A 15,221-nucleotide genomic window follows, 5' to 3' on the forward strand; every position below is an offset into this window, starting at 1 on the left:
GGGCTGTAGGGTTCCAGTGGGGCAGTGTACATCAGTGCGGGAAGAATTGAATGGGAAGCTGAGTTTTCTGGTGCTGAAAGAGGTAGAGCGGTGCAAGGCTTGCATGGCTGTTGGGTGGACGCCTAGGGAAAGATGACTGTCTTTGTTGTCATGGCAACCTTGGCTTGGTCTCCTTAGCACTTTGGGATGAGGAGGCAGGTTGGTGTATCACCCAGGAAGGATCCATGAACCTTGCACAGTCACCTTCAGAAAAGGTTTTGCTTCTGTTTTTTTTTTTTTTTTTTTTTTTTTTTTGGTGCAGGCATACCTCTTTTTATTGAAGGTTTATGGCAACCTGTCACTGGCTGGTGATGGTTAACATTTTTAGCAATAAAGTATATTTTCATCAAGGTATGTACCTAGTATTTTCTAGTAAAGTGGTACTGCACTCTGAATAGACTACAGTGTAAACTAACTTTTATATGCACTGAAAACCAAAAGATTGGGTTTGTGTGATTCATTTTATTGAAATACCTTCTTCATTATGTGGTCTGAAACTGAACCCACAATGTCTCTGAGGGATGCCTGTATAACTTACTGCCTCTTGAGATACTGTCTCTTTTTTTCCTCACTTGTGTACTGTCTCTCCCCTCCTACCTAAGCTACAAATAGTAGGCAGTTTGAATATTCATTGAATGAATTATAAAGTCCATTTATTTTTAAATCTTCCTTGAATAATAAGTTTTATACAGTTAAGAATTTTTAACAGTTAAAATGATTCATCTCTCCCTTGTTCTTTAGACTTTTAAATTATTTTAACTATTTTGTTGTGTTCCGGCCTCACATTACTTCAGCACTCCCTTCAATTCTTAGACCTGTGAGCACATGGCTGTAAGTTGTAGACATGGCGGTGTAGACATGCGGACTGAATGTAGTCTTGTGGTTTGGTGAAATTGGGGGTAGACGTTTTTGTGTTTTATGAAAATGTTGCCGTATATATTTTACTGTGTGGACTGTAAGCCGGCACCAGATTTGGTTTAAATGATAAGCTGCTTCTGTAGGATGACTTAACTTTTTGCATGGGTATGGAAATTTCTTTGGCTTCTCCAAAGTTACTGGCTCTTTCCCTCTAGTTTCTAGAAGCAGGAGAGCAGAGAGGGAGCTTTTTGATGGCTGTCATCCCTCCTCTTCTTGCCTGAGGCTGCCTGCCTCCTGACCTAGCTGTGGCCTGGTCCCGAAGTAGATTCCTGAGCAGACCACCCCTCAGTTGTCCCACCAAGCGCCTGCTGTACCTCTGTTGCCTGCCCCTGTGCCTCATCAGGTCTTTTTGTGTCCTCTTAAGAAGGGCCATGACTATCTAAATCGTAGCCTCAACTCCAGCATCCACCCTTTTCTGACTTCTGCCAGTGCAGTGGGTTGGGATGCAGTGGGGGAATTCAAATGCTGTATTGTGTGTAGTTGGCCTCTGAGGAACTATGCTTTTCCTTGTTAAAGAGTCTAGTACTTCCTTTTCTTCCCTTGCTCTGTGCTGTCCTTGGCACTGAGGTCTGAGGAAATAAAGTTAATTGCTTCTGGGCAAAGTGCATTTTAGCTTGATGTTAAATTTAAAATTTATGTCAAGTTTGATGGCTTGCTTGGAGAAGTTTGCTCTTGTGATGCTCTAGTAATGAACTATTATTTCATTGTTTTACAGAGTACTTAGAATTTCACATATTTTTCCTGAACTTGTAAAAATGGCGCTTGGGATGATGGATTAACAAGAACATTGAAATTCTGTGAAAAGTTTTAAATTGGAGCATATTGAATTTTCACCCTAGTCCAGCAGCTCTGCTGCTCACTTAAATACAGATGAATGAAGACCCCATTCGGGAAGACACCTGGCCAGCGGTCCAGAGCTGATGCAGGTAGGCAGTGCGGTTCTGCACATACTTCAGTACAGTAAATTTAAAACAGTTGTAAAATTGAGGAATGTCTTCACCTAATTCCTAGTGGTTTGCTGTTCTTAGAGCTTTGTGGGTTCTAGTATTTCGTACACATATCCATGTGAAAAAAAAGGTTTAGGTATTTTTTTTAATGATTTTGATTTTTTTCCATTATAGCTGGTTTACCAGGTTTAGGTTTTTGAAAGCAGGGATCATGTTAATTTTTTTCCTGTGGTCTCTTGCAGTAAGTTGTGATCCAGTAAATTTAGCAAATGAATTGTAAATACTTAAGATGATTAAGTAAATAAAGGATTTATCATTTGTTTTTGAGAGAAGATGTGAAAGTGAGATAACTAGATAAGTGTTAGATATAAAGAGATAATTTGGGGAGTTCCCGTCGTGGCGCAGTGGTTAACGAATCCGACTAGGAACCATGAGGTTGCGGGTTCCGTCCCTGCCCTTGCTCAGTGGGTTAACGATCTGGCGTTGCCGTGAGCTGTGGTGTAGGTTGCAGACGCGGCTCAGATCCTGCGTTGCTGTGGCTCTGGTGTAGGCCGGTGGCTACAGCTCCAATTGGACCCCTAGCCTGGGAACCTCCATATGCCTTGGGAGCGGCCCAAAGAAATAGCAAAAAGACCAAAAAAAAGGAGAGATATTTGATTCCAGCCTAGGAACTTCCATATACCACAGGTGTGATCCCCCCCAAATATTATAATGATGCTAATAATAATTGTGCTAGCATAATTCTCAGATTCATTTATCAAAGAACCTTAATAATGTTATGACAGATTTTTTTCAGCGTTCAAATATATTTCCAGAATGGAGAAAAACTAAGTCCTAAAGAGAATATTACTTGCCTATTTTATAGCCTATAAGATTTTTATCTTTGTTTTTAGAGTAGACAAAAATCAGGCAAAGTTTAAACTTTTAGCTGTATTAGCTGCATGCCACAAAAATAAGAATTTTTATTAAATATTCATTTCATTTCCATACATTTCATATCAATAAAGTTTTTTTCAAATAAATATACAAAAAACTGAGCTTAACTATAGATACGGAGTTTCTGTTGTGGTGCAGCAGAAACAAATCTGATGCGGGTTTGATCCCTGGCCTTGCTCATTGGGTTAAAAGGATCCAGCATTGCCATGAGCTGTGGCGTAGGTCACAGGTGCAGCTCAGATCCCTTGTTGCTGTGGCTGTGATATAGGCCAGCAGCTGTAGCTCCAATTCAACCCCTACCTAGCCTGAGAACTTCCACATGCTGGCCTATGCCACAGCCACAGCAGCTGGGAATCTGAGCTGCATCTGCAAACTACACCATAGCTCATGGCAATGCTGGATCCTTAACCCACTAAGTGAGGCCAGGGATCAAACTTATATCCTCATGGATCCTAGTTGGGTTCATTACTGCTGAGCCATGATGGGAACTCTTAGCACAATTATTAATCTTACAAATAGTTGCTATGTGATTTAGAATTTATTAACTATAATGTTTGAAATTCCTTTGTAGAAGGGCCACAGGGATTAAGAGTTTTCAAGTACCTCTTACCTCTTAGATTTTAGTTCCTTCCTCTTTTATAAAGGTAACATTGACTTAACTGCTATAAATATTTGTCAGTAAGATTAATTTGCAGTCATGGTGACAGATGGAAGTGTAAGTCATCTGGGAGTTTACTATTCAGATGTTAGCTGTATTTTTAAAAAAATTTATTTATTTATTTATTTTTTTTGGTCTTTTTTTAGGGCTGTTACCCACAGCATATGGAGGGTTCCCAGGCTAGGGATCTAATTGGAGCTACAGCTGCCGACCTACACCACAGTCACAGCAATGCTAGATCCGAGGCACGTCTTTGACCTACGCCATAGTTCACGGCAATGCCAGATCCTTAACCCATTGAGCAAGGCCGGGGATTGAACCCTCAACTTCATGGTTCCTAGTCGGATTTGTTTCCACTGAGCCACGATGTGAACTCCGAATTTTGTATCTTCTTAAGCTTTGGTTTTTCTCATCTGAGCAATGGGACTGTTGTGGTCTGTACTTATTGGGGTTATTATGAAGAGTAGATGCATTGATGTGTCAGGCACTTAGCTAGGTGCCCGGCACATTATAGCTGCTCTGCAAAAAGCATTATTTTTGTTGATCATGCTACTTACAATAAAATGTTTATTTCATCTCATTAGTTGCAAAAATTGCTGTTGAGTTTTTGTTGAACAGTGAAACCCCCCATGTTTGTATCATTTGAAAGAGTAATTCATACCCCCAAGTTCTTTTTTTTTTTTTTTTCTTTGCTTTTTAGGGCTGCACGTGCAGCATATGGAAGTTCCCAGGCTAGGGGTTGGATCAAAGTGGCAGCTGCCAACGACAGGCACAGCAACATGGGATCTGGAGCCAAGTCTGTGACCTACATACACCACAGCTCACCACACCGCTGGATCCTTAACCCACTGAGTGGGGCCAGGGATAGAACCCACATCTTCATGGATTCTAGTTGGGTTCTTAATCCATTGAACCACAAGAGGAACTGTTTCTCCCCCGCCCCCAGTTCTCTTTATGCACATTGTTCTAAATTCAGTACTCCTGTTTTCTTCATTGATTTAAAGTCATCTTGATAGGAGAGAGAGTTGATTAAAGTGATGTGTGTAGTGTGGTATAAATGACAGAGCTAAACCAAGAGATGTTTTTAAGGGAGAGATTGCTAATTCTAGTCAGAACTTTGCTCTCGTATTTTCTTGTTCTTTGATATTTCTTAGAGCATATGACATAGGGCTGAAGAATGACAAAGTAGGTACTCTGTAAATTGTAGTAGGCCCATTGTCAGATATTTTAACATCTGAGACCCTGTGGTCATGTATTGTTTTTCACTGTCTTTAATATACTCTATTTTAGAGAGATTGCTGATCAAGAGATATCAGTATTATTTATAAAATTGTCTCAATCATTCTTCCTGTTAATATAGACAAAGGCTCTGTTGCTTTCAAATCGCTATTTCAGTAACGAACATGCCCATTTGTGAATAAGGAAAATTCACCCAAAAGGGGTGCTTTTTTATTTCATGCAGCAGGAAGCCCAGGCAGGCATTCCAGAGATGGTATTGTGGCCCCGCTATGCCCTCAGTCTGTCTCCAAGGCTGCAGTGGGGGCCTTCAGTAGGTAGGACTCATGAGATGTCTTCTTTTTCTGTAGGCTGTTGAGTACCTAGACTTGCAGCCTGATGGCTCCCAGAGCAGGTGTCCTGAGAGAAATTAAGGACAGTGGTACGGTCTCTTCTGTTGGACCCTTGGAAGTCATACAGGTTGACCTCTGCTGCATTTTGTTCACTGAGGCAGTCACAGAGGTCTGTCCAGGTTAAGGGGAATAGGCATGCACTCTCCTTCATTGGAGGAGTGTCAGTGAATTAGTGGTCATGTTTTAAAACCACCACAGTGGGCAACTTCCAGTACCTGACACTCTTTGACATAGGGCATGAGTGATCAATAAAAATTTGAAAATTGAATTTTTGCTTTCTCTTTATATATCTAGTTCAACACATTAGGGATTTCTATTTTTAAAATAACTTAGGTTTATCTATATAATTATGTTGGAATTTAATTGATTGCCTAGAGTGGTAGTTTAGATATACCTAATGACATTGGGCAGTAAGTCCTTTTATATGGTATAATTTTTTCATATTTTTTTTCCCATAGCCTTAGCCTCCGTTTTATTATTATTATTATTATTATTATTTTCTTCTTAGAGCCACTCCTGTGGCATATGAAAGTTCCCAGGCTGGGATCAAATCAAAGCTGCAGCTGCTGGCCTACACCACAGCCACAGCCACTGGATCTGAGCTGCATCGGTGACCTCTGCTACAGCTTGGGGCAACGCTGAATCCTTAACCCCTGAGTGAGGCCAGGGATTGAATGTGCATCTGCAGAGAGACAGTGTTGTGTCCTTAACCTGCTGAGCCACAGTGGGAACCCTTCCATTTTTATTAGTTTGCCGAAGGTTACAGTTTTTCACCTCTTAGACATACTTTTAATCGTACTGATAGACACAGGGAATGGTACTAATAGATAGCTGTGTACCTAATACTCAGATTAACAACAATATTTGCCGTATTTAAATATTTTTAAAACCCTGGTTTTATTTTTATCACGTTAATGAAGATTCATAGGTGAAATGCCACTTAGTGTCAAAGACATATCAAAAAGTAGACACTCCATTCTAATTTTTACCTTCAAAATATGTAAGTAATTGAGTATACAAATTTCTCTTGATCTGAAGTTCCCATTTTGGCTCAGCAGGTTATGAACCCAACAAGTATCCATGAGGATACAGGTTTGATCCCTGGCCTCGCTCAGTGGGTTAAGCATCTGGTGTTGCCATGAGCTGTGGTGTAGATTGCAGATGCAGCTAGGATCCCACATTGCTGTGGCTGTGGTGTAGGCTGGTAGCAGGTTTGATCCCTGGCCTGAAAACTTCCACATGCTGTGGGTGCAGCCAAAAAAAAAAGAAGATACATACAATGGAATACTACTCAGCCATAAAAATAAATGAGATAATGCCATTTACAGCAAGTGGATAAACCTATAGATACTAAGTGAAGTTAAAACAGGGAAAGACAAGTATTTTGATATCACTTATATGTGGAACCTAAAAAAAAATACAAATGAACTTATTTTAAAAATATAAATAGGAGTTCCCGTCATGGCGCAGTGGTTGACGAATCTGACTAGGAACCATGAGGTTGCAGGTTTGATCCCTGCCTTTGCTCAGTAGGTTAACGATCCGGCGTTGCCATGAGCTGTGGTGTAGGTCGCAGACGCAGCTCGGATCTCGCGTTGCTGTGGCTCTGGCCTAGGCTGGCAGCTACAGCTCCGATTAGACCCCTAGCCTGGGAACCTCCATATGCCACGGGAGCAGCCCAGGAAATGGCAAAAAGACAAAAAAAAAAAAAAGAAATAGACTCACAGACATAGAAAACAAATTTATGGTTACCAAAGGGGACAGTATTGGAGTGTAGGGATAAAATAGGAGTTTGGGATTTACTGTATATAAAACAGGTAAACAATAAGGACCTTCTGTATAGCACAAGGAACTATATTCAATCTTGCAATAACCTATAATGGAAAAAAAATCTGAAAGAGTACATACACAAACACACACACATAAGTATAACTGAATCACTTTGTTGTATAGTTGAAACTAAAGTGAGATTGTAAATTAGCTATATTTCAACTAAAAAAATTAAATATTGACTTAAGAGTTCCACTGTGGGTGCAGTGGGGTTAAGAAGCCAACTGCAGTGGCATTATCTCAATTTATTTTTATGGCTGAATAATACTCCATTGTACATATCTTCTTCTCTTTTTTGGGGGGCTGCACCCATAGCATGTGGAAGTTTTCAGGCCAGGGGTGAAACTTGCATCACAGAAGTAACTGAAGCCATAGCAGTGACAGCAGTGGATCCTTAACCCACTAGGCCCCCAGGCCTGGGAAATCCATGTACCACATCTTTAGCCATGCATCTATCCATGGACATTTAGGTTACTTCCATGTCTTTGCTATTCACTGCTCCTATGAACACTGGGGTGCATGTACCTTTTAGAGTTACCTCCAAATATATGCTGCATTTTATGTCAGAGAGTGTCCATCCTTTGTTTTCCTCTAGGAGTTTTATATACCTGGTCTTAGATTTAGGTCTTTTGAATTTATTTTTGTATATGGTATTAAAGAATGTCCTAATTTTATTGTTTACATGTAGCTTTCCAGTTTTCCTAGCACCACTTATTGAAGAGACTGTCTTTTCTCTGTTGTATGTTCTTGCCTCCTTTGTTGTAGACTGGTTGACCATAGGTGTTTGCGTGTATTTCTGGGCCTTTTATTCTGTTTCATTGAGCTATATGTCTCTTTTTGTAGCAATACCATACTGTTTTGATGACTGTAGCTTTGTGGTATAGTCTAAAGGGAATGTGGTTTCCCCAGCTCTGTTCTTTCTCAAGATTGTTTTGGATATTCGAGAGCTTTTGTTTTACATAGAAATTTATGATTTTTTTGTTCTAGTTCTGTGAAAAATGCCATTGGTAATTTGATAGGGATTACATTGAATCTGTAGCTTGCTTTGGATAGTATGGTCGTTTTAACAATATTGATGATTCCAGTCTAATGACTCAGTATATCTTTCCATCCGTTTGTGCTGTTTTCAGATTATTTCATTGGTGTCTTATGGTTTTTTGAGTACAGGTCTTTTGCCTCCTTAGGTAGATTTATTCCTACATATTTTATTCTTTCTGATGTAGTGGTAAATGGGGTTGTTGCCTTATTTTTTCTTCTGATATTTCGTTGTTAGTGCATGGAAATGCAGTAGATTTCTGTGTATATGTATCCAGCAACTTTACCAAATTCATTGATGAACTCTAGTAGTTTTGTGGTAGCATCTTTAGGATTTTCTGTGTATAAGCATCATGTCATCTGCAAACAGTGACAATTTTAATTCTTTTGCTTTCTAAGATGATTTTGGTTAAAATTGTGTTTATTGTTTCTATTATGATTACTACATAAATACTGAATTTTTTTTTTTTTTTTTCCATTGCCTAGGCTGCTCCCGTGGCATATGGAGGTTCCCAGGCTAGGGGTCAAATCAGAGCTGTAGCACCGGCCTATGCCAGAGCCACAGCAACACCAGATCTGAGCCATGTCTGCAACCTACACCACAGTTCATGGCAAGGCTGGATCCTTAGCCCACTGAGCAAGGCCAGGGAACAAACCTGCAATCTCATGGTTGCTAGTTGGATTTGTTAGCCACTGAGCCATGATGGGAACTCTAATACTGAACTTTTGAGTCAGGTAATGCAGTATGATGACTTTTTTTGTACATTATGTTTTTCTTGGAATTTAGTGGTTGCTTTATTTTTTTTCTTTTTGTTTAAATTTCTCAAACCATCCAACAGCTTTATAAAACTCCTCTCAGTATAATTTCTTCCATGCCAAATGTGATAGATAATCCATCTGTCTATGTTTTTCTTAGAGTCTTTTTTTCCTAGAGCCTTCTGTCCTTTTCTTATCTGTTGATTACTCTCTTGACCTACTGTAGCATTGTCATCCTTGGAATTCCTTTTTCCTTTTTCCTCCCTTGTATGTTAGATTCTCCTTCTTCCTGGTTGCTGTGCATTTTCTCTCAGTGTTTTACTCTTGGATAAGTGAAGCATGTACATTTTCAAAAGAGTAGGCAGTGAATGAGTTGATGGTTAAAGGTACAGGTAGAATGTGTGGTGATTCATTCATTCTTTTGTGCATGTTTGAAATTGTCTTTAATAACAATTCTGAAAAATGCTTATAGAAGATGAAGTTTTTTTGAGACCTAGCATCAACATTGTTTTTTCTATACTTTCATGCTCTATATTTGGCAGGAAAAGGATTCTAGGTTGAAAATAACTTTTTCAATCAGAACTTTCCAGGCAATGCTCTGTTCATTGTCTTTGAGACTTTAGTGTCTCTCTTTGGGGAAGTTGGATGCCATTTTCATTTCTGGACCTTTGTATGTGTCCAGAGTTTTTCCTCGCTTCTTGAGAAACTTTTAGAATTGTTCTTTTTTGTGTTCTGAAACTTTATGACAGTGTATACTAGTTTGGATCTTTTTCTTTTTCTTTTTTTTTCTTTTTTTTTTTTTAATGCTTTTTAGGACTGCACTGGTGGCATATGGAAGTTCCAAGGTTAGGGGTTGAATTGGAGCTGCAGCTGCTTGCCTGCACCACAGTCACAGCAACTCCATATCCAAGCTGCATCTGCAGCCTACACCACAGCTCATGATCAATGCTGGATCCCTAACCCCCTGAGCGAGGCCAGGGATCCAACCCATGTCCTCAAGGATACTAGTCGGATTCATTCCACTGTGCCACAACAGGAACTCCTTGGATCTTTTTCATTTATCATTTTAGGCTTTTTGGTCCTTAGATTCATCCTTTAACTACAAAATTCTTTATTATTCCTTTGATGATCTTCCATTTTTCTCCTCTTTGGAATGCATGTTACATGAATATTATGTTTCTTAGGTTGTTTTTTTTTAACTTTCTCCAATTACTAATTTTTATCTTATTCTTTTTTTTTTTTTTTGTCTTTTTAGGGTCACACCACCTGTGGCATATGGAGGTTCCCAGGCTAGGGGTCAAATTGGCCACAGCCACAGCAATGCGAGATCCGAGCCATGTCTGCAACCTACACCACAGCTCATAGCAACTCAGGATCCTACCCACTGAGCAAGGCCAGGGATCAAACCCCCATCCTCATGGATCCTAGTTGGGCTCATTGCCGCTGAGCCATGACGGGAACTCCCTCATTTTCATCTTACTCTTTCTGAGGGAGTTTACAGACTTTATTTTCCAAATTGTAAAGTTATTTTTTTCAGTAAGCATTTTAAATTTCTAGGAGCTCTTTTTTGTTTTCATATGTGTTTTTTTCATAGAAACACATAGCTTATACATCTGAGGCTATAAATTACATTTTTAAAAAACCTTTCTGGAATTAGCTCTATCTCTTATGAGTGTCTTAGTGTCTCTGCTTTTTGTACCTATTTGTGGATGTTTTCTCTGGAGATGGATTTTCAGATTTCCTGCTTGTATGATAAGAATATTTATTACTTCTCGCATTTCTTGATTTCTCCCTTAAAGTTATAAAGTCTTTACTATTTGTTGAAGTGACAACCCTAGAGACTACTGTGGGTCATAAAACACCAGGGTAATTAAAATCTCTGATCTGCAGGGAAAGCGTTACCCTGACAGCCTCCCAAGGAAATGTCACAAGAGGGAGAGGGACTCACAGGGGAGGAATGAGTGAGTTGACTGAACCCGCATACTCGTGGATACTAGTCGGATTTGTTGCCGTTGAGCCACAACCGAAACTCCTACGGTGATCTCTGATACATTCCCTATCTGTTCCTAGCTTTTCGCACTGGCAGTGTCCCGCACCCAATTACACTTTTGTTACAATGGATGTAACATTGTGCTGACTCATCGTCATCATCCAAAGCGTGTAGTTTGCTGTAGTATTCACTATTGGAGTTGTATGTTCTCTGGATTTTGACAAATGCAGAATGACACAAATCCACCATCATAGTATCATGCAGAATGGTTTTATTGCCAGAGTTCCTGTTGTGGCTCAGCGGTAATGAACCCAACTAGCATCCATGAGGATGCAGGTTTCATCCCTGGCCCCACTCGGTGGGTTAAGGATTTGGCATTGCAGTGAGCTGTAGCGTATGTAGGTCGCATTTGCAGCTTGGTTCTGGTGTTGTGGCTGTGGCATAGACTGGCAGCTGCAGCTCTGATTTGATCCCTAGCTTGGAAACTTCCAAAAAAAAAAAAAAAGAATGGTTTCACTGCCTTAAAAATCCCCTGTGCTCCCAACTATTCACTCCCTACCTCTGACTTAACCCTTTGCAACCACTGACCTTTTATTGTATCCATAGTTTTGCCTTTCTTAGAATATCATATAGTTGGAGTTGTGAAATATGTAGCCTTATCCGATTGCATTTTTTCAGTTGGTATTATGCGCTTAAGATTCCTCCATGTCTTTTCATGGCTTGATAGCTTAATCTCATTTCTTTTCCAGTACTGAATAATAACAGTCTGTTGTCTGGATATACTATCGATTATTTGTCTATTCATCTGCTGAAGGACATCTTGTTGGTTGCTTCCAAGTTTCAGCAATTATGAGTAAAGGTGCTATAAACGTTCATGTCCAGGCTTTTCTGTGAAAGAAGTTTTCACCTCCTTTGGGTGAAATTATGCCAGAGAGCATAATGCATAATTGGTGGATCATATGGTAAAAGTCTTGTAAGCTGTCAAGTTTGCATTATCACAGTGGTGAATGAGAATTCCCGTTGCTCCACATCCTCTCCAGCATGTAGTACTGTCAGGACATGTTTTGGATGTTCACCATTCTAATAGGTGTGTTGTGGTTTATCACTGTTTTGAGTTGTGTTTTCCTGGTGGCATACAACTATAGAGCATCTTTTCATATGTTTACTTAAACCATCTCTATATTTTCTTTGGGGAGGTGTCTGATAAGGTCTTTAGTACTTTTTTTAAAGTTTTAATCAGTTTTCTTTTATTAAGAGTTCTGTATTTGATAGATAACAGTACTTTATCAGGAGTTCCCTAGTGGATCATCGAGTTGAGATAAGGATCCAGCATCCAGCATCGTCACTGCTGTGGCGTAGGTTTGATCCCTAGCCTAAGAACTTCTGCGTCCTGCAGGTGTGACCAAATCCAAAAACAAACCCCCAAGATAGCACTTTATTAGATAGGTCTTTTGCAAGTTTTTTCTCATCTTAGTGTCTTTTTTTTTTTTTTTTGGTCTTTTTGCCTTTTCTTGAGCCGCTCCCACGGCATATGGAGGTTCCCAGGCTAGGGGTCGAATCCGAGCTGTAGCCACCCACCTACTCCAGAGCCACAGCAACACGGGATCCGAGCTGCGTCTGCGACCTACGCCACAACTCACGGCAACGCTGGATCCTTAACCACTGAGCAAGGCCAGGGAATGAACCTGCAACCTCATGGTCCCTAGTCAGATTCGTTAACCACTGCACCACGACGGGAACTCCTCATCTTAGTGTCCTGACAGTGCCTTTCAAAGAGAAGTTTTAGTTTTAATGAAATCTAACTTAACAATTATTTCGTTCATGGATTGTGCCTTTGGCATTGTGTTTAAAAGATCTTCAGCATAACTAAGGTTATTTAGATTTTTCTCCTGTGTTATCTTTTAGGAGTTTATGGTTTCTCATTTTACGTCTTTTTTTTAAATGTGGATGTCCAGGTGGCCCAGCACCATCTGTTAAAAACACTCTTTTCTCCGTCATATTTCCTTTGCTCATTTGTCTAAGATCAGTTGACTGTATTTATAGGGGACTGTTTGTGTCCTCTCTGTTGTGTTCCATTGATCTCTTGTCTGTTCTGTCGTCAGTGCCCCACTGTGCATTTTGTGTGTGTGTGTATAGTGCAGCCATATAGCACGTCTGCAAGGCCGGTGTGTCAGTCCTCCGAGTTTGTTCTTGAGCTTCATTATTCTGTTTGCTATCCTGTGTCTTTTGCTTCTCCATATAAACTGTAGAATCAGTTCGTTGATATCTACAAAATAACTTTTTGGAAAGAACTGACGTCTTAACAGTGTTGAGTCTTATCTATGACATAGAAGATCTGTCTTTTATATAGTTCTTTAATTTCATCAGAGTTTTGTAGTTTACCTCGTATATACCTTGTATATGGGATCTGTAGTGATGTTCCCCCTTTCATTTTTCATATTCATGATTTGTGTCTTTTTTTTTTTTTGTCTTTTTTCAGGGCCTCATCCACAGCATGTGGAGGTTCCCAGGCTAGGGGTCGAATCGGAGCTGTAGCTGCTGGCCTCAGCCACAACCATAGCTGCACTGATCCTAGCTGCACATAAGACCTACAGTGTAGCTTGCAGCGACTGCTGATCCTTAAGCCACTGAGCAAGGTCAGGGGTAGAACTTGCATCCTCACAGAGACTATGTCAAGTTCTTAACCTGCTGAGCCATAGTGGGAACTCCTCAAGACATTCTTCAGTTCTGTTTTATTGCTTTTGACCTCTGCCATGTCTTTTTAATTTTTTCTTATAATTTCAGTCTTTCCACTTTTATATTACCCATTTGTTTTTGCTTGTTTTCTGCTTTTTTCATTAGAACCTGTTGGAAGGCAGAGATTTTGAATAATAGCCTCTGTGCTAAGAAGTAACTCAGACCAAAAAGTGGAGCTGGGCTGGAGATTGAACCCATGCCTCAGTAGCAACCCAAGTCACTGCAGAGACGATGCCAGATCCTTAACCTGGCACAGGTTGCCACAGTGGGAACTCCCACCACTGGTTTTGTTTTTTGTTTTTTTTTTTGACCTATTGATCATTGTCCATTTATACTTAAAAATTAAGGATTAATAATGAATGGCTTACCTTTCTCGAGTGATCATTAGATTGTTTCTGCCATGATATTCATCTGAGAAAGTCAGCTTTGTGGGGAGTGTAGTGTGTGTGAGGCCTGGTAAGTGTCTAGGATGCAGGGACAGGGGTATGGGTATTAGGTTGGGGGTGCACCAAATGCTAAAGTCACCTGCACTTTTCTTGAATCTTTACTGAGGAAGAGAGGGAGGGAGGGGATTCTGACACCTAGTACATACAGTTCCAGTAGACCTTGATTGAAGCCGGTATTTTCATGTCTGCCTTTGCATTTTCTTATATTCTCACCCCCATCTACTCTAAGCCTAAGGGTTTTCCAGGGATGGTTCAGATCAATTTGCTCTCTTCAGTCTGTATCTTACCTTCATCCATGGTTGGTTCAGTGTGTGTAAACATGCTGGGTAAAAGTTGGAGAGAATGGTTCTCTTAGCAATCAGGGCATTGCTTGTCTTGCTATTTTTAGTCCATGAAGTAGAAGGGATAAAACTTAGACTAATTGACTCTATTTCCTTTTTCATTTAACTTTTTAGAATTGTAAGTGTAACATCAGTATAGAAATTGATGTTTAAAAAATGTACATTTTAATCTAAGGCTAAGGAGAGAGAACTTTGCAGATAATCCAGAAGTCTTCTTCCACCCAGGGGAATCATTATTCTGAGTTTAAAGTCCTTTCTTTTCTTTATATTCTTGTTATTTAGTACAAATTTTGATCAATATAGTTAAGTACTGCTCTTGTAGCATTCCACAGGTATTGATAGCTTATGTTTTCATTTTAATTTGAAAGATAGTTGAGTTTTCATTGATATTTTGTGTCTGAACCATGAAGTTTTAGAAGATTGTTTAATTTTCAAATATTGTGGTGTTTCCAAATACCTTGTTATTTCTAATTTAATTCTGATGTAGTCAGAGGACATAACTTTTTATGATTTCAAGTTATTTAAGTATATTGAGGGTTTGTATTCTGAGTAGCATGTGGTGTTTCTGGGCTAATGTCTTATGGGAACTTGGAAAAAATGTTTATTTTGGCATTATTGGATTAGTGTTCTATGAATGTCAACCAAGTCTAGTTGGCTGTGATGTTCATGTCTTTTATATCCTTTCTGATATTCCTACCCACTGAGGAATCCGTTACTGACAAGTGTTCATATCTAAATATAATTATGAGCTTGTTAGTTCTGTCAGTTTTTGCTTTATATATTTTGGTATTCTGTAATTAGGTGCATATACATTTATGATTGTTATGCTTGCTGCATGTAGAAGTTCCTGGGATCGAACCTATGTGGCCCAAGCTGCTGCAGTGCCAGTGCCAAATCCTTAACCCCCTATGCCACATGGGAACTCCTGTTAGGGCTTCTTGATTGACCTTTTCATCATTTT

At 39.6% G+C, this 15,221-nt stretch overlaps 1 protein-coding gene across 2 annotated transcripts in view; it reads left to right on the forward strand.

Annotated features, from left to right (window-relative positions):
• The window catches only part of SPIN1 (spindlin 1), a 66,717-nt gene that overhangs the window by 21,019 nt on the left and 30,477 nt on the right, over positions 1-15,221 (forward strand). Inside the window, exon 2 of one of the 2 annotated variants that reach the window (XM_047760054.1) lies at positions 1,673-1,883. The exons of the other annotated variant lie outside the window; for it this stretch is intronic. Coding sequence (XP_047616010.1) covers positions 1,832-1,883 — 52 coding nt within the window. The 5' untranslated portion in view covers positions 1,673-1,831. The remainder of the gene's footprint in view (positions 1-1,672; positions 1,884-15,221) is intronic. 2 annotated transcript variants of the gene reach the window in all.

This window comes from Phacochoerus africanus, chromosome 15, assembly GCF_016906955.1.
Source record: "Phacochoerus africanus isolate WHEZ1 chromosome 15, ROS_Pafr_v1, whole genome shotgun sequence".
In the NCBI taxonomy this organism is placed as follows: Eukaryota; Metazoa; Chordata; class Mammalia; order Artiodactyla; family Suidae; genus Phacochoerus; species Phacochoerus africanus.